General features: G+C 43.7%; 1 protein-coding gene across 1 annotated transcript in view; it reads left to right on the top strand.

Moving 5' to 3' along the window:
* Window positions 1-24,002, top strand: part of gfra2b (GDNF family receptor alpha 2b) — a gene marked incomplete at both ends in the record, with an annotated part of 142,685 nt that overhangs the window by 1,665 nt on the left and 117,018 nt on the right. The window contains one exon of the mRNA XM_083983968.1: window positions 9,210-9,509. Within this exon, the coding sequence (XP_083840094.1) occupies window positions 9,210-9,509 (300 nt within the window). The remainder of the gene's footprint in view (window positions 1-9,209; window positions 9,510-24,002) is intronic.

Genomic DNA, 24,002 nt, shown 5'->3' with positions numbered 1-24,002 from the left:
AACAGATTGGGTCAATTGGATCAAAAGAGGAAGGAAGAAGTAAGGGCGAAGGGAAGGGAGGAAGGAAGGAAGGAAGGGAAAAGGGAAGGAAAGAAAGATGGAGGGAGGAAACAGATGAGGTCAATTGGATCAAAAGAGGAAGAAAGAAGGAGTAAGGACGAAGGAAGGAAGGAAGGAAGGACGAAGGGAAAGACGAGAGGAAAGAAGGAAGGGGAAAAGGAAGGAAAGATAGAAGGAGAGAAGGAACAGATTGGGTCAATTGGGTCAAAAAGGAAGGAAGAAGTAAGGACGAAGGAAGGAAGGAAGGAAGGAAGGAAGGAAGGAAGGAAGGAAGGAAGGGAAAAGGAAGGAAAGAAAGATGGAGGGAGGGAGGGAACAGATTCGTTCAAGGAAGGAAGAAGGGAAAGAAGGGACAAAAGAAGGAAGGGAAAAGGGAAGGAAAGAAAGATGGAGGGAGGAAACAGATCAGGTCAATTGGATCAAAAGAGGAAGGAAAGAAGGAAGGAAGGAAGGAAGGAAGGAAGGAAGGAAGGAAGGAAGGAAGGAAGGAAGGAAAGAAAGAAGGAAGGGAAAAAGAATTGTGGAAAGAAGGAGAGGAGAAAGGAAGGAAGGAAAGAAGGAAGGATGGAGGAAGGTGTGTGTGTGAGTGAGCTGAGGAGCTGATGAAGCGGTGAACAGCCTGACAGACGGCGAGGTGTTGCCTTCAGGTTGAGTCAGTAAAACAGAGAATCGGCCTGTAACGGTGTCAGTGTCGGCTCAGAGGAGGAGGAGGAGGAGGAGGAGGAGGAGGAGGAGGAGGAGTCGTGACCCGGTCTGTTCCCGCCGCTGATCCCAGAGCTGTCGGCTGACGGCGACTCGTATCACACACACGCACACACGCACACACACACACACACACACACACACACACACACACTGCGACTCTGTTCACCTCCTCTAATCTCGTCTCTGTGATGCGGCCGCTAATTGGTTTCCACCTGGATGTCGATGTCGCTTGTCGCCGGCTGTTTGAGTTTGACCGAGGCCGAGCTCAGACAGCGACACAAGCAGAAGCAGAGTCACGGTTTTTTCCCTCGATTCGTCGTCATTAACATAATTTAATGAAACTTTAATTAAACCCCAAAATGTATTTATCGAGCGTCTGGTTCGTGTCATCGCAGGTGATACAGGTGATACAGGTTCATTTTAATTAAACCTCCTGTTGTCCTCCTGGGTCAAGGAAGGAAGGAAGGACGGAAGGAAAGAAGGAAGGAAGGACAGGAGGAAAGAAGGAAGGAGAAAAGGAAGGAAAGATAGAAGGAGAGAAGGAACAGATTGGGTCAAAAAGGAAGGAAGAAGTAAGGACGAAGGGAAGGAAGGAAGGAAGGAAGGAAGGACAGGAGGAAAGAAGGAAGGGGAAAGGGAAGGAAAGATAGAAGGAGAGAAGGAACAGATTGGGTCAAAAAGGAAGGAAGAAGGAGTAAGGACGAAGGAAAAGAAGGAAGGAAGGAAGGAAGGAAGGAAGGAAGGAAGGAAGGAAGGAAGGAAGGAAGGAAGGAATGACAGGAGGAAAGAAGGAAGGGGAAAAGGAAGGAAAGATAGAAGGAGAGAAGGAACAGATTGGGTCAATTGGGTCAAAAAGGAAGGAAGAAGGAGTAAGGACGAAGGAAGGAAGGAAGGAAGGAAGGAAGGAAGGAAGGAAGGAAGGAAGGAAGGAAGGAAAAGACGGGAGGAAAGAAGGAAGGAGAAAAGGAAGGAAAGATAGAAGGAGAGAAGGAACAGATTGGGTCAATTGGGTCAAAAAGGAAGGAAGAAGGAGTAAGGACGAAGGAAGGAAGGAAGGAAGGAAGGAAGGAAGGAAGGAAGGAAGGAAGGAAGGAAGGAAGGAAGGAAAGACGGGAGGAAAGAAGGAAGGAGAAAAGGAAGGAAAGATAGAAGGAGAGAAGGAACAGATTGGGTCAATTGGGTCAAAAAGGAAGGAAGAAGGAGTAGGACGAAGGAAAAGAAGGAAGGAAGGAAGGAAGGAAGGAAGGAATGACAGGAGGAAAGAAGGACAGGAGGAAAGAAGGAAGGGGAAAGGGAAGGAAAGATAGAAGGAGAGAAGGAACAGATTGGGTCAAAAAGGAAGGAAGAAGTAAGGACGAAGGGAAGGAAGGAAGGAAGGAAGGAAGGAAGGAAGGAAGGAAGGAAGGAAGGAAGGAAGGAAGGACAGGAGGAAAGAAGGAAGGGGAAAGGGAAGGAAAGATAGAAGGAGAGAAGGAACAGATTGGGTCAAAAAGGAAGGAAGAAGGAGTAAGGACGAAGGAAGGAAGGAAGGAAGGAAGGAAGGAAGGAAGGAAGGAAGGAAAGACGGGAGGAAAGAAGGAAGGAGAAAAGGAAGGAAAGACGGGAGGAAAGAAGGAAGGAGAAAAGGAAGGAAAGATAGATGGAGAGAAGGAACAGATTGGGTCAATTGGGTCAAAAAGGAAGGAAGAAGGAGTAAGGACGAAGGAAGGAAGAAAGGAAGGAAGGAAGGAAGGAAGGAAGGAAGGAAGGAAGGAAGGAAGGAAGGAAGGAAGGAAAAGACGGGAGGAAAGAAGGAAGGAGAAAAGGAAGGAAAGATATAAGGAGAGAAGGAACAGATTGGGTCAATTGGGTCAAAAAGGAAGGAAGAAGGAGTAAGGACGAAGGAAAAGAAGGAAGGAAGGAAGGAAGGAAGGAAGGAAGGAAGGAAGGAAGGAAGGAAGGAAAAGACGGGAGGAAAGAAGGAAGGGGAAAAGGAAGGAAAGATAGAAGGAGAGAAGGAACAGATTGGGTCAAAAAGGAAGGAAGAAGGAGTAAGGACGAAGGAAGGAAGGAAGGAAGGAAGGAAGGAAGGAAGGAAGGAAGGAAGGAAGGAAGGAAGGAAGGAAAGACGGGAGGAAAGAAGGAAGGAGAAAAGGAAGGAAAGATAGATGGAGAGAAGGAACAGATTGGGTCAATTGGGTCAAAAAGGAAGGAAGAAGGAGTAAGGACGAAGGAAGGAAGGAAGGAAGGAAGGAAGGAAGGAAGGAAGGAAGGAAGGAAGGAAAGAAGGAAGGGGAAAGGGAAGGAAAGATAGAAGGAGAGAAGGAACAGATTGGGTCAAAAAGGAAGGAAGAAGGAGTAAGGACGAAGGAAGGAAGGAAGGAAGGAAGGAAGGAAGGAAGGAAGGAAGGAAGGAAGGAAGGAAGGAAGGAAGGAAGGAATGACAGGAAGGAAGGAAGGACAGGAGGAAAGAAGGACAGGAGGAAAGAAGGAAGGGGAAAGGGAAGGAAAGATAGAAGGAGAGAAGGAACAGATTGGGTCAAAAAGGAAGGAAGAAGTAAGGACGAAGGGAAGGAAGGAAGGAAGGAAGGAAGGAAGGAAGGAAGGAAGGAAGGAAGGAAGGAGACACAAGCAGAGTCATGTTTTTTTCCCTCGATCCGTCGTCATTAACATAACTTAATGAAACTTTAATTAAACCCAAAATGTATTTATCGAGCGCCTGGTTCGTGTCATTGCAGGTGATACAGGTGATACAGGTTCACATGCAGGTGTCACAGGAAGTGGATTAATGAGTCTGAGACAAAAAAAGCTGTGACTCATCAGTTACCGGGTAAAAAAAAAGAAAAAGAATTAGAGTCGACTCTGAGTTCTGCAGCGACATCGTGTCTGATGTCTGATGTCGTCGGCATTTTATAACGTTGTGTCGCTTCAGCAGTGAAGAGATAAATAACAATAACAAGCAGATTAGTACGGTGGCCCCGAGGGCTCAGCTCGCTGCAGCTTAAGAAAACACACACACAGACACACACAGAGTGACGACAACCTTATCAGCTGCAAAAACACACAACACACAAATCGAAGTGTTAAATAAAGGGACGGACCAGGCTAAAGACTGATGCTAAACTATAAGTCTACTGTAGATTAGAGCGAAACAGTAGAGGACCAATGACGAAGCCAGGTGGGACTCCACAGGTGTCAGGACTGTTTCCTCACCTCTCTGTAACTGGACCAAGAACAATTTAGTTCAGTTTAACTCATTTTTAACTCTAATTTATAATCTTTACTACTATCTCCTGAATCTTTACAGTCTGAGGTGAAGATTTGATTTTATTATAAAGAGAAACCAACAGTTTGACACAGCAGCAGCACCAGAGGGACAAAAAGCTTCACAAAAACTCAAATTATATATATAATACTAAGGGATATTTCAACATTTTGGCAAATTGGCCCATTGCCATAATCACTATAGTTTTAGGAGTAGGAGAAGGTAAATGCAGAGACTGCTTGATGAAAAACTGTCCCTGAAGGCAACGCACATCAGCGGTTTTGCATGAATGAATTTCCCTCTAAAACAACTCTGTCTGGTAACGTTGTGTTATTATCTCATAGCGTGGTGAATGTGCAGGTCACAACTTGTCCACCAGAGCGTTGTGGAGTTGTTGGATTGTGTATTTGATGAGTTTGATGAGGGAAACCAAGAAATCCCATGAGCCTCCGTAGCGTAGCTCTGAGCAGCTCACGGCTCTGCTCCGCCGTTCTAAAAACAGCTTGCACCGACAATTAAAGCTAACAAACCTACTGCTATGACTATAGGGATTATGGCAATGGGCCAATTTGCTAAAATGTTGAACTATCCCTTTAATTGTCGTTGCAAGCTGTTTTTAGATCGGCAGGGCAGAGACGTGAGCTCTGCATTGCCCGCAGTATTTTCCTCTGTCCCTCATCAAACTCATCAAATACACAATCCAACAAGTCCACAACGCTATAATGTTGTAATTTTATGAGAAAAACCACATTGTGAGAAAATAAAGTTGTAATTTTTAAGTCACGTGTTATTTTAGTGTATAGATATATATATCATACATGTCCTTTCACCTGTTTTATAATTGCTTCTAACTCTCTTATATTCAAACTTTCTTCTCATGTGACATTATTCTGGGCCTAAATTAAATATTATGACATTTTTCTTCAATTTCTATTTTTATTCTTGGAAACTCAGATTTCTGTATTTATTCTTTAACCCGGTCCTTAATTAGCCGTCACAGTCTGACAGCTGATGATGATGTTGATGAGTTTTAATTCTCAGTCTGAAGTTTATATCCAGCAGCGGCAGCTCGGCTCGGCTTCACCTGCTTCACAGAGACTTAAGCTCATTAAGTTTGTGGGTCAGTTAAAGTTTGAGTGAGTTTTTCTAATAGGTGAGTGGAGAGAGAGAAGAAACTGTAGCTGCAGGTTTATCTGATGATGATTACAGAATCTGAAATAAAACTGAAGCATATAGGTAAAGTGAGTCTGGTACATTAGTTTTAATTAAAGTAAAGCTGATGTGTCTCGTTGCTTCAAGTCTGTGAAATCTGATGTGAAGCTGCTTCACCTTCATTAATCTGGATTAACGACGCAGATTTAAATATTTAACAGTGACTCTGTTTGATTTTATTTATTTTTTTAACCATGAATGAAATGAGAGCGTTGATGATGAAGCAGCGTTACTGTTACTGTGGTCGACCTCCATCATCATTATTATCATCTTCTGTCTGTTAAACAACCTTCCTACAACATCAGAGCTCAGAACTCATCTCTATTGGAAACAGATGCATGGAAAAGAAGAAATGGAAATAATATAAAATAAAATAAAATAAAAGGTAACACTTTACAATAAGGGTCCCTTAATTAACATTAGTTTGTGCATTATTAAGCATTAATTAACTGTTTATAGATATATTAACAATCATTATTATGTATTAGGAAACACATTAATTGAAGCAGAAGTAAGCAATATTTTTGTGTTAATATAAGTCTTAAATAGTTCTATTTTCCGACAGCAATCACTTACATAGAGTGTTTGGACTGAAACACGGGTCTCTCAGTCACTCTGCTCTGCTCTGAGCCGAGGAGAAAACATTTATCGTATCCTACAGTTTTTATCCAATGAGGAGAGAGAACGGCATGCAGGGCTGTGTGTGCAGCCAAGGAACGCCGTGAATGTGGTGACGTAGGGACGAGGACCAATAGATCCATGACGAGGGCGGGGGCTGCTAACTCTGTCGGCTGACCAGACGTTATGGTGCGTTCAGGGCAGCCCGTAACTCGTGTTTTTCCGACCTGTGAAGTCGTACCAGTTCGATCTGGTACGAGTTCACGGGTCAGAAGTTACGAGTGGCCGTTATAGTGACTTTCACCGGTAAAACAGGTCGGAGAAACACGAGTGTGTTGCCTGGAACGCTACAAAGTCGTAAGTTGTGACTTGAAGCTGTAATTTACGGTTTCAAAAGCCTGCCTGGAACGCAGCATTAGCCGAAACGACCGGATCGCTTACTTCTGCTTTAATGTAGCCTAATAATAAAAGTTGAATAATGTAATCAGTTATGCATTACTCAGCATTAATGAACACATTAGTTTATATATTAATGCTTAATAATGTACTAATTAATGTTAATTAAGGGACCCTTATTGTAAAGTGTTTGGTCGCCGCCCCCTTTTTCAAAAGAAATCTTCCAGGAGAGAACAGACTGAGTTAAACCAGAGAAAAAAACAATGAGGATTAAATCCAGACACATGCAGGAATTTGAACACAACTCGACTCTGTTGGTTTTAGTTGAATCAATGAAACTCAACAAACTCTGATTTAAAACCAAACAGGTGAGTTCATTTAAACCGTCCACCTCATGGAAATCAGACTTTTAATGTGACTAATCACCTGCCTACATGTAATTAAAGCTACGGTGACTTCCTGTCTCTCTGGACTCGACTGCTGCTGTTGATTTAAATCTCCTCGTTGTGGTTTCAGATTGTCTCAGACTAGTTTGTTGAGTGAAATTAGCCGTTAGCAGCATCAGTTTGCAGCGTACAGCTACAGATCTAGAGCTAACTATGTGATATCTGTCGTCAAATACTGAGGAAAAAAACCTTCTCTCCCTCTGCTCTGGTCTCCTAGTGGGTTTCTGTGGCTTTATCGTGGATGAACATCAGAGATAATGACATCCTCAGGAAGTGGAAGTCACACTGAATCATATCATTATGTGGGTTCGTACCTGTGGCTCCAGGTCTGACTGAGTAATGAGCACCGTTTTTGACTCTTAATTCACCTCACACAGTATCTTTTCCTCCCCTCTCATTTCATTTCATTTCATTTCTGCGGCGCTCTGGGCGGCTCTCGGCTTTTTAAAGGAGCTGCCCGGAGATAAGATCCCTCTGTGCTGCTACACTCCCCCCGGTCGCCCAACACCCCGCAAAGCAAACACAAGACGTGACCTCTGTCTTTGTGCCGGAGCTCCGGCTCCACTGATAAATGACTGACAGCTCGGCACAAGTGCAACATTATATATTTATTTATTTAGTTTTTTTTAACTCGGACCGATTGAATGCGGTTTCTCAGACCTGCACTGTAAAAACTCAAAATCTTACCAAGAATATTTGTCTTATTTTGAGTCAAAATGTCATTTCCAGTCAAAACATACTTAAAATAAGACTCAGAACATGTAAAGTAGCCTTCTTATTTTACTTATTTTAAGTAAAAATTTGTTTGAAACAAGTGAAAATGATCTAAAAACAAGTAAATTTTTAGGCAATGAGTCTCATTTTAAATGGAAAGAGATTAGTTTTGACTAGAAATTAGACATTTTGTCAAGAAATAAGACAAATATCCTTGGAAAGATTTTTTGCAGTGTAACTCAGATCGATTGAATGCGGTTTCTCAGACCTGCACTGCAAAAAACTCAAAATCTTACAGAGAATAATTGTCTTATTTTTTAGTCAAAATGTCATTTCTAGCCAAAACAAATCTCACCATACTTAAAATAAGACTCATTACATAAAAAAATAAGTAGAAGAATCTGATAGTGGAGCAAGTTTTTCTTTCTTATTATAAGAAAATGATCTAAAAACAAGCTCATTTTTAGGTGATGAGTCTTATTTTAAGTGGAAAGAGTTTATTTTTGACAAGAAATGAGACAGATATTCTTGGAAAGATGTTGTGTTTTTTTTGCAGTGTGATTATTGTGAAGACAGTGCTGACGTTGCAGCTCCTTTGTTTTGCTGTTTAAACAGAGCCGGTCTGGTCCATTAAACTGGTTCTGGCTGTGAGCTAAAAGCAGCTCTGGCACCGACCGGTCCTCCTGTAGAGACGGTTTATTTACAGAAGCCTGAGCAGAGGGGACGACTCACAGGGGAAGTCAATGGTTCAATGGGCTGTAGTGTGAAGGAGCCAAAGTGTAATGAGAGGCTTTCAAAGTGTGTGTGTGTGTGTGTTTGCTTTACACTAGGGACTGATGGAGAGTTTGTCTTTTTATAGATGTATTGTATAGTCACTGTAAAGTCAGAAAAACTAGCAGCAGCCGCAGTTCCTCTCCTGACCACTAGGTGATCACGCTACGAAGGCTCATGGAATTTCTTAGTTTCCTCATCAAACTCATCAAATACACAATCCAAAAACCCCAAAACACTCTGGTGGACAAGTTGTGACCTGCACATTCACCACGAGATAATAACACAACGTTACCAGACAGAGGTAAATTCATGCAAAACCACTGATGCGCGTTGCCTTCAGGGACAGTTTTTCATCAAGCAGTCTCTGTATTTCCCTCTAAAACAACTCTGTCTGGTAACGTTGTGTTATTATCTCATAGCGTGGTGAATGTGCAGGTCACAACTTGTCCACCAGAGCGTTGTGGAGTTGTTGGATTGTGTATTTGATGAAACCAAGAAATCCCATGACCCTCCGTAGCGTAGCTCTGAGCAGCTCACGGCTCTGCTCCGCCGTTCTAAAAATAGCTTGCACCGACAATTAAAGGTAACGAACCTACTGCTATGACTATAGGGATTATGGCAATAGGCCAATTTGCCAACTATCCCTTTAATGTGACACGGTGACCATCGCTAAAGACATAGAACAATTGTAGTTAGTCAGTGTCACATATAATTAATTAATTAATTAATGTTCATGTTGTAACACGCGGGTGAAGTCACCACACCAAGTTCCTACAGACTCTGCTCTGATTCATGTTTCATGTTTCGTGTGTGTGTCACTTCCTGGTTTATTAATCTGATCGTACCTGATGAAGCTCAAACAGGAAACGTTAAAGTGTTTCCTTCAAACATCGGCTTCACTTCAGGAGCTGCAGTTTTTTTTTCTGAACCAGTGGAACAAACTGCATGAACTTGGCCTCAGACGCTAATGGAGCCTCATTATCCGTCTAATCCCTTCATTCCTGTACGTCTCTCTCTCTCTCTCTCTGTCCCTGCTGCAGATGTGTGTGTGTGTGACTCGGAGCTGGGCCCCCCCGGGTGGAGGGAACCGCTGGACTGTGTCCGAGCCTCTGAACTGTGCAACCAGAACGGCCAGTGCAGCTCGCGCTACCGGATCATGCGCCAGTGCCTGTCCGGGGGGGACAAGGAGCGCAGCGCCATGCTGGCCTCCAAGGAGTGCCAGCAGGCGCTGGAGGTGCTGCAGGACTCGCCGCTGTACGACTGTCGCTGCAAGAGGGGCATGAAGAAGGAGCTGCAGTGTCTGCAGAACTACTGGAGCATCCACATGGGCCTGACCGAGGGTAAGAGGCCGAGTCCGGGTCGACCATGTCTGAACTTCCTGTTTGTGTCACTGTCAGAACTTCACTCTAAAGGTCAAAGGGTGTCGAGGTGTCACACAGGTAGTTACCTGAATGACAAATGTGTAAATACATGACAACTCCAGTGAGAATCAGTGATGTAACTACCCCCACTCTGATCCTTAAAGGGATATTCCAGCGTACGTTTAACACATGGTCTAACACACCGTGACACAGAGGTGAACCCCCCTTCCAGAGATCAAGTTTGCCGACCACCAACTTGTCTAGTTGTAGCGAACTCAGCTCAGACAGCCAGACAGAAAAACATTGCTGTCTATGGAGCCACGAGCTAAAAAGCCGCTCAGAGCCACAGATAATGCTCAGAACAGCCCCAATCTTCATCAACAGTACAAACAGGGTCCCATCCCATAATATGAGGCATTAAACACCTGCTAGCTTTGCCTGGTTTCTATTGAAAAGAGACGAAAACACAACTCACCCACTCTCCTCCAGCTGCTTGCTAGTTTTGGGGAAGCCCTGACGAGTCGATTACCGAATGCATTGGAATGCATTTCTCTGTTTCTAACAATAACTATCGAATGTCGACAGGGAAACGAACAGTTTAGTTGCTTAAACTATCACATTCAACAAAGCTGCTGCATTTTAGGAAACTAAACGTCACTGGAGTCTTTACTTTTCTACTGGACTCGGTAATCGACTCGTCAGGGCTTCTGCATTAGTAGGAAGCAGCTGGAGGGAGAGTGTGAGTGAGTTGTGTTTTCGTCTCTTTTCAGTAGAAACCAGGCAAAGCTAGCAGGTGTTTGGTGCCTCGTATTATGGGATGGGACCCTGTTTGTACTGTTTGGTGCTGTTCTGAGTATTATTTGTAGCTATAAGTGGCGGTTTGATGGCGGTTGGCTGGTGGCTCCATAGACAGCAGTGTTTTTCTATCTGGCTGTCTGAGCTGAAGTAGAGAAGTTAGCGGACGGCAAACTTGATCTCTGGAGAGGCGGGGGTCTACTTGGTGTCATGGTGTGTTAGAGCATGGATTAAATTTACGACGGAATTACCCTTTAAAGAGTTCTCTATCCTTCAAAGGAGGTGGTATATGAAGCTGTGACCCTTCATGGCCACCGTAGACCTGCCTGAGGTGCAAACATGTGGCGGTTTCTTTTACTATCCACAAGTTTCCGAACGTCATATTATGGTTTTTGACGGTTTGGTGGAATTGTAGCCTACGTTTCCGTTTCCATGGTTTTCAGTTGTTGTCATAGTTGCGGTAAAGGCATGGATCTATTTCACGCTGGCTTTTAACACGGATGTCAATTTGTGTGATATCCATTGTTGTTAAAAGCTGGTGTGATGATCCATGCGTTTTACAGATTTTCATTGAAAAAAAAAAAAAAAATCCATGCAGTTACCGCGACTACCGAAACCATGGAAACATAAACATAAAATTCCACCGGAAGAGCAAAACCGGCTTACGAATTTGACGTTCGGAAAAAGGTGGATAGCTCTTATTTTGAAAGGAAACTCCATCACAGTTTCCCCACCTCACCTCAGTGTGAGTTTTCCAGGTGTTGTTGGGGTCTGAAGTCCAGGTGCATTGTGGGTAATGTAGGCAACAGTTTTTGAAGATGAAGGAGCAGTTTAGGAAGAAAAAAGAGGAGATAGATTTTGATCCTTCTTGTTTTAAATGGAGTCCGACAGTATAACAGGAGCACAGAGCCCGTTGTGTTGTTGCTGTTGTGTTGCTGTTGTGTTGTGTTGCTGTGTTGTGGGACGTTTAAAGGAACAAATGATCTGCAGAGCTGCTGCTGCTCCCAGTCGCTCCAGACACCTGGCTAATGCCTGTGGTTGGTTCAGGTCCCAGTTGCTGGTCCTGCACCGTGTTCTGTGTGTGTCAGCACCGGCGACAGGACACACACACAACACACACACACACACACACACATGCACACGAGGTGCTGGCTGGCCTAGTTCGGGTCTCAGCAGTGGCAGAGCTCATTAAGAGCCTCTCTCTTTGTTCTCCATTCCACTAAGGATGTGTCTGTAGCGCCAGCAACGCTCGCAAAGCCCCCGCAAAGCGCACACACACACACACACACACACTTACACACACACACACACACACACAATTACACACTTACACACACTTACACACACACTTGACAGCCACGAGCAAAGTTTTACTGTACAGAAACACATTGTCTCAGGTGTTTTTAACAGTTTGTGAGTGAGTGTGTGTGTGTGTGTGTGTTATAATGTTGTGTATGTGTGACACTTCCTGTCTGGACTTTCAGAATAAAAGCAGAGTGGAGACAGAGTGCGTGAGTGTGAGGTTACAGTGTCACGGCAACAACAACACGCCCTGATCTCTGACCAGCCTGTCGGCAGCTGAGTGGCATTGTGGGTAACGAAGGTGGCAGGTTTTGATACGGTGGCCCCGCAGGGTCAAATCACCGCAGCTCCAGGAAACACACAACGACACAAACATGCTACAAATTTAGAAACTCTACAAACTCCCAACTCACTTTATTGCTTTATTGACCGGTCCCTCACTTTATTGTGTCCCCAGACCGGTCCCTCGCTTTATTGTGTCCCCAATTAGACCGGTCCCTCGCTTTATTGTGTCCCCAGACCGGTCCCTCACTTTATTGTGTCCCCAATTAGACCGGTCCCTCGCTTTATTGTGTCCCCAGACCGGTCCCTCACTTTATTGTGTCCCCAATTAGACCGGTCCCTCGCTTTATTGTGTCCCCAATTAGACCGGTCCCTCGCTTTATTGTGTCCCCAGACCGGTCCCTCACTTTATTGTGTCCCCAATTAGACCGGTCCCTCGCTTTATTGTGTCCCCAATTAGACCGGTCCCTCGCTTTATTGTGTCCCCAATTAGACCGGTCCCTCACTTTATTGTGTCCCCAATTAGACCGGTCCCTCGCTTTATTGTGTCCCCAGACCGGTCCCTCGCTTTATTGTGTCCCCAGACCGGTCCCTCGCTTTATTGTGTCCCCAATTAGACCGGCCCCTCGCTTTATTGTGTCCCCAAACCGGTCCTTCGCTTTATTGTGTCCTCCAGACCGGTCCCTTGCTTTATTGACCGGTCCCTCACTTAATTATGTCCCCAGACTGGTCCCTCGCTTTATCATGTCCCCAGACCGGTCCCTCGCTTTATTGACCGGTCCCTCACTTAATTATGTCCCCAGACCGGTTCCTCGCTTTATCATGTCCTCCAGACGCTTTATTGTGTCCTCAGAAACACTTCCTCTTGTCTTGGGAGTTTTTTCAGTTTCTAAATCTGTAGCACATCAGTGTCCTTGTGTTTTATTTGAAGCTGCAGTGAATTGAACCCTCAGGGACACCGTACTTTGACTGTCCATCGTGGCTGCTGCTTAGAGGACCATGTTTTAAACAGAGAGGCTCCGTGTCGGAGTGTGTGTGTGTATGTGTGTGTGTGTGTGATTGAAACCTGACAGCGGCTCTCTCTGCTCGTGTATAAATCTAATTGCGCCGCTTCATTTTCCCTCCAGAAACCTTGAGCTGATGATAATTTTAGAGCGGTTACATCTGAAACGTCGTGTCTGATGGACAATAGCAGGTTCGGTAGTGGCGGCGGCGGCTGAGTTAATGAACAGGACGGGAAGATCCAAACCTTTTGTGTTGGTTTTAGTGGGCAGAGTTTCAAGGGCACAGGTAGAGGGTTTGTTTTGGAAACAGCCTTGAGTCATCAAACGATGATGATGAGAGCGCGCCGTCGCTCCGTGTGCAGATACAGTTCATCAGCGCCATCACAAAGAGGCTTAAAATAATCTTTGTTTCAGAGAGAAAGGTCCCCGCGCTGCGTGGTTAATTACATTACAGATGGTTTTATATACACCGCCTCTGATGGAAAACTTTAATTTCCAGCTATATTTTCTTTTCATGTGACAATGAACAAAAAGTTTTTCTTTTTTTTTTCTCTCTGCAGCTTTTTCATCTGTGTCTCATTCATGCATGAATATTTAACAAGTCAGAAGAGGATTTGTTGGCTTTTCAGCTTAAAGCTTAGAACAGAATGGAGACGGAGAAGAACAGGTGAGACTGAAATAATTCACCAAGTTTCTCCTGGTCCAAGGTGAAGGATCGGTTCCAGCGCCGCAGATGAAAGAGGCACCGAGCCGAGCGTGAATTTAGACAAGGGTTTAAAAGTGGAGGAGAGACAAGAGAGAGAGAGAGTTCTGGTCAGCGTTCAAAAGCACATCGACTATAAACAGAGCTAAACATGAATAATATATTTTCATTATTAGAACAATGTTTTTGATTCAGCTCTTAATGCAGCTGAGGGAACGTCCTGAAACTGAGCAGCAGAGATAAATTATGTTTACGGTCTTTACCAGGCTTTTTACTGAGGCTGGGGATCACATCTGGAAATATTAAACAGATGTTTCTTCCACTGCTTCACACATACAGAGGCTGGTTGATTCAGGTTCTGGGGGTTAAAGCAGGTTGATGTCCACAGGTGAGGAAGTCACAGAGTCGTCACCTTCAAGTTCAGGCTAACTCTAAGGTTAAAGGGATAGTTCAACATTTTGGCAAATTGGCCCATTGCCATAATCCCTATAGTCATAGCAGTAGGTTCGTTACCTTTATTTGTCGGTGTAAGCTATTTTTAGAACGGAGGAGCGGAGTGGCAGGCTGTTCAGAGCTACACTATGGAGGCTAATGGAATTTCTTGGTTTCCCTCATCAAACTCATCAAATACAAAATCCCAAAACTCCAAAACGCTTTTGTGGACAAGTTGTGAGCTGCACAATCACCACGCTATGAGATAATAATAGAACGTTACGAGACAGAGTTGTTTTAGAGGTAAATTCATGCAAAACCGCTGATGCGCGTTGCGTTCAGGGACAGTTTTTCAGCAAGCAGACTCTGTATTTACCTCGAAAACGGCTCCGTTTCGTAACGTTCCATTATTATCTCATAGCGTGGTGATTGTGCAGGTCACAACTTGTCCACGAAAGCGTTTTGGAGTTTTGGGATTTTGTATTTGATGAGTTTGATGAGGGAAACCAAGAAATTCCATTAGCCTCCATAGTGTAGCTCTGAACAGCCTGCCACTCCGCTCCTCCGTTCTAAAAATAGCTTACACCGACAAATAAAGGTAACGAACCTACTGCTATGACTATAGCGATTATGGCAATGGGCCAATTTGCCAAAATGTTGAACTATCCCTTTAACTATCAGGCTAACGGTGCGTTCATACTGGACGCAAAGCAAATTTTTGCCTTGCTTTACTCGCGTTACTCGTGCAAATATGCCAGTACAAACAACTCATGCTGTCGTGTCTGGGCACAAATTTGTGTGTATTCGTGTCTTTGCATTGACTCTGTATACATGTAATCTTGTTGCGCGAAAAATTCACTTCCCATCCGGTGTGAACGCACCGTAGCACTCTACTACGGTACGGTAAACTAAGCTAGCTAAACTCTCACATAGTCGGGCGTACTATGAGCGGGCCGTACGCACAATGTCTGCAGTCGCTTGAGGTTTCATAGTTGAGCGTACCACAGTGAACCAATGTCTGCTCCGCATCCACTATGTGGGGGCCTTAACACTCCGTTAACTGTCCCGGATCGTTTGTCAGAATAGTTCATTTCATTTCATAAACAAGCTAACGGCTAACTGCTAACCTCACGAGCCCGGCTGATAAACAAGTTAAAGCCCCTACAAAGAACTTTTAACTGGATGCAAAAGTCTCTGGTTTCTGCTGATGCCTACCATTGTCACTACACAGACGTTAACTTCTTGCAGCAAGAGACTCCTTCAGAGTAGCATAGCCTACTGGGTCGTATGGTCGCGCCACAGCTGCAGCCACAGAGTGAGAAGCTCCTCCATCGGAGACAGACGTATTTTAAAGCAGAAGTAAGCGATCCGGTGGTTTTGGCTAACTTCCTGTCAGCCGATGGAGTTAGCAGTCCCCGCCCTCGTCCCTACGTCACCACATTCACGCTTCTGCTTTAAATACTTCTCCAAAGTAATTTGCCCAACACTGCTTCTTGTGCCTTGTTTTTTTTGCCATGGCTAATCAAAATAATATATTATTTTAAGCAACTGTACGACAATACGCGCTAGAGCTCATGGGAAATGCAGTCTTCATTCCAGCAAAACACTACAGCTTTTGTCCACAGGGGTCGCCAAAATCAACACAAAATGACAGTTCTTGGTAGGGGCTTTAATTAAAAGTTTAATAAAGGGACATGACGTCCTCCAGGGGAAACTCCAGATGTGCTTCAGTAAATGTCGCCTAGGTGTTGACACACAGCTGCTGGACGTCCTCCATGTCTCTGTGTCTCCGTCAGGACACTTTCTGATGTGTCTTTGAATGCATCGTCTCACTCATTTAGATCCTGGTGTGCATGCTGTAATTAGTTTGTATTAGTCTGTTGTTAGTTTGTCGGTCTGAGCTGCAGCCTCTCTCGGGACGATGTTGATGCTGTGGACTAGTTGAGCTCTACTTGTCTGAGCTTCACCTGCTGCTCTGTTGTAAGTGGAGCCGAGGTCACGACTCCCGCTGCTCGTTGCTCTGTTTCCTGTGTTTCCTGTGATGTCACCGCTCCCCCAGAGAGTCGGCAGACCTAATTAAGCGAGTTCAGAGCAGCATCCAGCAGGTTTCACCGAGACGATCGAGCCTCCTCTGAATGTGTGATTACCCAGCAGCCCCTCAGAGAGCTGAAGGGGGGGGGGTGGAGATGACTAATGAGCTGAGGGACAGGAAATTGATTGTGGGTGGAGGAAGCGCAGTCTGGTGGTTGGAGAAACCTTTTCTTCTCTGTTTCTTTATGTTGGTGTCTCCGCGAGGACCAGCTTCATTACGCCTCAGCTGCTTTCATCACGTCTCTGTGATGGAGAACAACCTGAACGCAAACACGGGAAGAGAGTCGCTGCAGCTGCTGCCGAGGAAAAAGTTGGAGTAGAAAATGTGTAAAGAGGTCATAAACACACATACACACACACATATTACACACATACTCACACTCTCACAGCTTCAAGGACGAGGCAGACGTTCACCACTGGTCCTCGGGAGTCCAGATCCTTCACAGTCCAGCGGCTCCAGCTGCAACTTTACACCCAGGAAGGGATTCGGTTTGTCAGACGCATCAGTCAGACGTCGGAGAGAGACGCTAACTAAGTAGCTGTGAGGTTATAGCCACAGAATACACAAGAGAAAACAGCCACAAACCTGCTGTTTACAGCTACAGTACAAACACCAACTCTTTATTGATATTAATCCACATTATATATTAATTAAAGGGATAGTTCACCCAAAATTCAAATTTTCACACTCATTATCTACTCACCTACTCATGTCGTCTAAGAGCTGTGAGAAGTTTCAGAGTCCTCCGTGGCTTCTCTGAGTTACAGGGGGTCCGTGCAGCAGTATTTGTCCATATAATGGTTGTCAATGGATATCAACTTTCTTCGTCCAAAAAGACACACCAAAAAACATCCAAATACCTCCATACTGCTCATCTGTAATGTCCCTCTTGTATTGCAGCCCCGACAAGAGAAATTGTTCCGCCGGTCAGTGCAAATCACGCGGGATTTGCACTGACACTGAGACACTGGGAGCTTCCGTTACAAACAAGCTTAAAATATTGACTTATTTAATTTTCTTCGGAACAGTTTCTCATGTTGGGGCTTCAATACAAGAGGGACATTACACACGAGCAGTATGGGGGTATTTGGATGTTTTTTGGTGTGTCTTTTTGGACAAAGAAAGTTGGTATCCATTCACAACCATTATATGGACAAATACTGCTGCGCGGACCCCCTGTAACTCAGAGAAGCCACGGAAGACTCTGAAACTTCTCCCAGCCCTTAGTCGACATGAGGGTGAGTAGATAATGAGTGACGATGATTTGAATTTTGGGTGAACTATCCCTTTAAATCTATAACGTCCATGTGGTTAAGACTGAAGACGTCCTCCTTCAGCCTTATCGACCTTGTTGCTGTTTCCAGCAGTAGCTCGTCTGAGCAGAGATCTTCCTCCTCCTCCTCCTCCTCCGTCAGCAGCAGCAGCAGACGTTCGTCTAGGTAAACAGGCTCAATCTCTGACATCTCAACAAATTAGGAGGCGTGAGCAGCTCGTCTCTCTCTCTCCGTCTCTCTCTCGCTCCGTCTTTCTCTCTCTCTGCCCTACTTTATCCTGCAGCCTCAGAAAACACCGCCGCCTTTTTAAATAGAAATCTGGTCTCGGCCCGACTCTCGCCGTCTGTAGTGATGGGGAGCGGTGGTGAACAGGTGAACACGAGACACCACAGGAGAGAGAGGAGAGAGCAGGGACCAGAAACAACAAGAGAAACCTTATCCACACACATGAACCAGGAGCTGATCACAGGTTATTGATCACAGTCAGATTGATATTGATCATGTGCTGCAACGCGTGGAGGTTGAATATTAACTCATGATCATTAAACACATATGAAGATTAAATCATAACGATAACAGAGGACGATAGACTTGACTAAACCTAACTTAATTACACTCATCCTGTCTCGACTTAACTAGAATTAACTAGATTTAACTAAACTAGACTTGACTTGACTAAACTTAACTAAACTCAACCTGTCTTAAAGGAGCATTATCGCAAATACAGCAGTAATAGCATAAAATAAGCTGAAATATGCAAAAGATGGGTCGGGAGGAGCCATAACTAAATTTACAAAAAAAATCGCCAACAGTATAGTGTCCGTGGGGCAAATGCAGCATTTGTCTTTGTTATGATCCAAGCCGGCCCGGCGCTTGCTGCGTTAAAATGCACTCGTAACTCGCACCAAACGAGGCTGCTCTCTCTCTCTGACAGCTGCCCACTTGTTTATATCTGATAAGCTCCGCCTGGCTCCATCTAGTGGCCGAATTAAGGATTTGGATTTGCGATAATACTCCTTTAACTGGACTAAACTAGACTTAACTAAACTAAACTTGATTTGACTAAACCTTACTTATAGACTCCATTAGATTTAACTAAACTTAACCCGATTTAACCTGTCTTGATTAGACTTAACTAGATTTAACAAAACTTGACTTTACTAAACCTGAAGAAGATTTAAGTAGACTTGACTAAAATAGACTAAACTAGAATCAGATTGTCTAGACTTAACATGACTTGATTATATGAAACTAGACTTAACTAAAATAAACCAGACTCAACCACACTTAACTAGACTTACCTATAACTGCTAACTACTAACCTTGTCTTAGCTAAACTAGACTTAACTAGACTAAATCAGACTAAACCAAACTTGACTTATCTTAACTAGACTGAACTAGACCAAATAAGATGTATCTAGACTCAACCAGACTTAGGCTACCTAGACTTAACTAACTACCAACCTTATCTGAGCTAAACAAGACTTAACTTGACTCAACCAGACTTAACTAGACTTACACAGACTTACCTAAACGTAACTACTAACCTTATCTGAGCTTAACTAGACTAAACCAGACTTGACTTACCTTAACTAGACTGAACTAAACCCAATAAGATCCATCTAGACTAAACCAGACTTAACTAGACTTGGTCTTAATGAGAATAGATGAGACTAAATTTATAGTCTAAAGAGAAATAAACTAAACTGGACTAAATTCTAGTTGTTGAAATACCTGAACTCAAACTTTTAACATCTTTGAATGAATGAATCAATCAATGCATTATTTACATTTATCAATAGCTAATTAACAGCCCGGCGATGAGGTGCCAATAAATACTTAATAAATGAAGTCGCTGATAAATTGCCAATAAATGGCTGATCAGTCGTACGAGCCGACGGCTGCTAAGTGTGTGGGAGGGTGAAGTAATGTGTTGCTAATTGTCCTGACAACAGATTAATCACCTCGCGTTCTGTGCAGCGGTTCAGTTTAAAGGAGCGGAGACTGTGGCTGTTTAATGAGGGAGGAGGAGGGAGTGGGGGGGGGTTGATTAGACGGGGGGGGGGGAGGAGGGGGGGATCAGTGTAGATAAAAGACTGATATCCAGGGAATTAGATCAAAGTGTGATGACAGCAGATGACGGAGGATGAGGAGGCAATTTGAGGATGAGGAGCAGAAAAAGAAAGAGAGAGAGAGATCAGAAAGATGAGATCAGATGGGAGAGAGGGAGGAGGGGGAGGGGGAGGGAGGAGGGGGGAGAGATCAAACTTCCACTTGTCCGTTTTTTTTCTGACACTCTTTGTGTTCATTAAAGGCCACAGGACGACGGCGTCTGTCCGAGGTCAAAACCGTCGACTTCCTGTTCAAACTCAAACATCATTTGTGACCTGATCCATCAAAATGAGTCACAGTGACCCACATTTCAAAGTTGAGATTTTGGTATCAATGGAAAGATTAGAAAATAAGCTTTAAAATGATATGATATAAATGTAAATCATTATACCCTAGTCAAAGTCATGCATTTGATGGTTTTCGAGATGTGACCATTTGAATTACAATCTTTCACTCTCTTATTCCGTTCTAAAACCTGAGAAAATTTAAAGTTTTTGCCAGTGACTCTGGCATCTGTTCCTGTACCACGTGATTACACGCACCCTATACGGTCCCTTGTTGTCATAGAGGCACCATTCAATGACCCTCGGAAAGCAGGGAATCTCACAATTCAGATGCTTTTTACAGCTCGTCTCTATCATAAACGGTTCAGAAGTTGTCATGTTTTGTTGATGTTTTGTAAAACATGTGCAAGCACTGTGCCGTTGCTACGTTCGGTTTAGCATTGATGCTACGCTCTGTTAGCGTTGATGCTACTCGGTTTAGCATCTGTTTCTGTACCCGTCCCTTCTTGTCATAGATAGAGGCACCATTCAATGACCGTCGGAAAGCGGAGAATCCCGCGATTCAGATGCAGTTACATAACAGCTCGTCTCTATCACGAACGGTTCAGAAGATATTTCATGTTTTGCACAGATGCAACGCTCATCTTCAGAGGGTTTAAGTTACAAGTCAACTTTAATCATCATTTACGTGCCTTTTCTCGATTATCTGGACTGTGAAACTTTGGGAGATTGTTTTTGAATGTCACTGCTTTGAAATTAGGGTAACATTTTTTTTTTTCTATGGGTTTTCCACGTTATCAGCGACATCCGACTCATTTTGATCTAGAACGCGTCACATTTGATTTGATGATGATGTTGAGGCTTTTATTGTGAAATCTCGACGGTGCGTTCACTGAACCACCGACGTCTCTCCGTTTTCTCTGATTCTTCCCACAACGCTCTGTCACTGTGCCCCCGACAATGTTGTGAGGCGTCCGAGGCGCCCGGGCCGTGATGTTTGTTGTTTGCCGCTCCATTAAACCGCTCCGACCGCCATCATTACCCTATTAACTGTGTGTGTGTGAGTGTGTGTGTGTGTCGAAGGGACAAACTGAAGAAGAAAACCATTTAAAGCAAAGACGGATGTTGAACAGAGAAGAGGTCACACTTCATGAATCCCTAATATTCAATGCAAATGTGTGTGTGTTGCAGGGGTTTCAAGTACACACACTGACACACAAACACACACACCTGAGAAATCTTATAGACTGACGCTCAGATTTACTGCGGTGGCCCCGGGGCCTCAAACGCCACACATGCACTAGGCTACATAATGTGATAAGATGCTAAATGTGCAGCATCGTCTCCGTACTTTTGAGCTTTGTTCCTGAACGCACCGTGTTACATTCAGGAAATGTTGTTCTCAGTGTGTTTCTGAATTTTCTATTTATTGAAGAAAATAATCAAAAAGCTCAAATTTTACATCTTTAAACCTTTATATCATGTTTTTAGGCATGAGACATGATGTCCTCTTTTTATCTGTTCCTCTTCTTATCTTTCATCATCTTTAATTCTTTATTTTATTCTTTAGTTTCTTATTAACTTTTTATTTGCTTTAGTTCCCAAACAACTTCAATTTCTTGGTATACTTTTATTTTTTCTTATTGTTTCATTTATTCTTCACTGTTTAGTTGTTTTTATGTCAAATTACTTTTTTCTGTTCGGGGTCACCCCTAGTTGTTGTTGTTGTGCGCCAAATCGAGCTTCAAGGATACAAGTTTTTCCTTTTTTAATTGCCCGTTTATCTGGGGCGGTGCGCGTAAGGGTTCCCACCAAGGTTATTATAGTTTTAAAATTTTCATTAGTTTTTATTTGTATTTAGTTTTTTTTTAGTTTGCTTTGCAGTTCAGTTTTGGTGAGTTCAACATGTGATGAAACATTTGTAGTTTAGTTTTTATTGTTGAGGAATTGATTAGTTTTTATTTAGTCTTAGTTGTTCAGGTTTGAGGAGAAAGCCTCTGTCAGATGAACTTTCTCCCTTTTAGTTGCATCCATCCAGAAACTTTCCATGGGAATTAACGGGAATATACTGTATGGAGTAATATTTTACTCAACATTCATGTTTTTGTTCTTCAGAAACTAAAACTTGATAAAGTTCTACTCACAAAAAAATCGGTTGAAATGTTTTTTAATTGTATTATTTTGCATGGATGTCTGCTTATGACAAAACAAAATATTTACATTTATGTTTGGATAATGATACAGTTTGTTTAAATTACCCCCAATTTCCAGTTAAAGGGACAACGAGGAGTTTCTATTTGGTTATAAAAAAGTCTCACGTTAATGTGGATGAATCTCCGTTACCACTTGTTAATGGTCCATTTTAGATAAATATATGGTTTTGTCTCTATGGTTATTTTGTTATTATTAGTGGTGGTGGAAATGCTGGGCGAGCCGACCAGCGTTTCTTTACTTTCGGTTTCGTGGTGAGTCATGAGAATAATGCCGCCGAATCTCCGTTTATGGTGGGAACTACGACGGTATGTGATCGTCTTCCAACCTCTGACTTTAATTCTTGATGAATGAAAACATGAGTCTGTCTTGCACCGGTCAAAGAATTTTACGGTGCGGAGGCTCATAAATGTAGTGTGAAAACACTTCACTTTTCCAAAACTCCTCGTTGTCCCTTTAATTCCCATAAATTCCCAATAATTCCCATGGAAAGTTTCCAATTTGGAATATTTCCAAAATTCCCCAGCTTAAAGGATAATTACCGTTTTTTTGGGTCTTGATCTCTTTACAATCAAACGAATGACCTGGGCTTCTGTATTGGAAAAGTAAAGTCCAACTCAGTGTTGGTAAAATACATATAGACTTACAGTAATAGTTTGGGTGTGTGTGCATGTATTGTACACGCATCATAACAAGTGGTTTTTGCACAGGGCCAATCATTGTATCTTGCACTGGGGTGGAGAGATTGGAGAAGTAGGAGGAGGAGGAGGAGGAGGAGGAGGAGGAGGAGGAGGAGGAGGAGGAGGAGGAGGAGGAGGAGAGTGGAGGACAGGAAGCAGCTTAACGATGAGACGGTTGATGATCATGTTGATGTTCAGCTGCAGCTTCGACCTCTGGATCAGGTCGTGAAGCGTCTGAAGGATCGTCTGTGTGAAGTGACTCAGCTCTTCTCTCCTCCTCCTCCTCCTCCTCCTCCTCCTCCTTATCTCCAGCCTCAGATCCACAGGCAGGTGGAGGTGAGGAGGAGGAGGAGGAGGAACTGGAGTTCACCTCCTGGAGAGAGGAGGAGAGCGGCGGCGGCTGAGGAGCAGATAATTCACTTCCTCTCTAACCGATTGGATTCAGTCGTGGAAAAAGCTTTGATACGAGGAAAAAAAAGAAAAAGAAAAAACACTTTTCAATGATTTTAATCCTCAGAGAAACAGAACGAGGACAAAAACACAGAGAGAGAGAGAGAGAGAGAGAGAGAGAGAGAGAGAGAGAGAGAGAGAGAGAGAGAGAGAGAGAGAGAGAGAGAGAGAGAGAGAGAGCGTGACAGACGATCAGACTCGACACGTTTGTTCTCCCGCCGCTCGGCGACACACTCACTAATTATCAGTTGATCAGGAGGAGACGCTGAGACTCCAGGGAGGAGGAGGAGGAGGGGGTTTGTGTGTGTTTACATCTGAGACCTTTAAAGGGATAGTTCAACATTTTGGCAAAATTGTCCCATTGCCATAATAAATCCCTATAGTCATAGCAGTAGGTTTGTTACCTTTAATTGTTGGTGCAAGCTATTTTTAGAACGGCGGAGCAGAGCCGTGAGCTGCTCAGAGCTACGCTACGGAGGCTCATGGGATTTCTTAATTGATTTCCCTCATCAAACTCATCAAATACACAATCCAACAACTCCACAACGCTCTGGTGGACAAGTTGTGACCTGCACATTCACCACGCTATGAGATAATAACACAACGTTACCACACAGAGTTGTTTTAGAGGGAAATTCATGCAAAACCGCTGATGCACGTTGCCTTCAGGGACAGTTTTCATCAAGCAGTCTCTGCATTCACCTCTAAAACAACTCTGTGTGGTAACGTTGTGTTATTATCTCATAGCGTGGTGAATGTGCAGGTCACAACTTGTCCACCAGAGCGTTGTGGAGTTGTTGGATTGTGTATTTGATGAGTTTGATGAGAAACCAATTAAGAAATCCCATGAG

This window comes from Trachurus trachurus (genome assembly GCF_905171665.1).
Source record: "Trachurus trachurus genome assembly, chromosome: 12".
Taxonomy (NCBI): domain Eukaryota; kingdom Metazoa; phylum Chordata; class Actinopteri; order Carangiformes; family Carangidae; genus Trachurus; species Trachurus trachurus.
The sequence above is the reverse complement of the archived record's forward strand: the minus strand, read 5'-3'. Positions and strand labels throughout refer to the sequence as shown.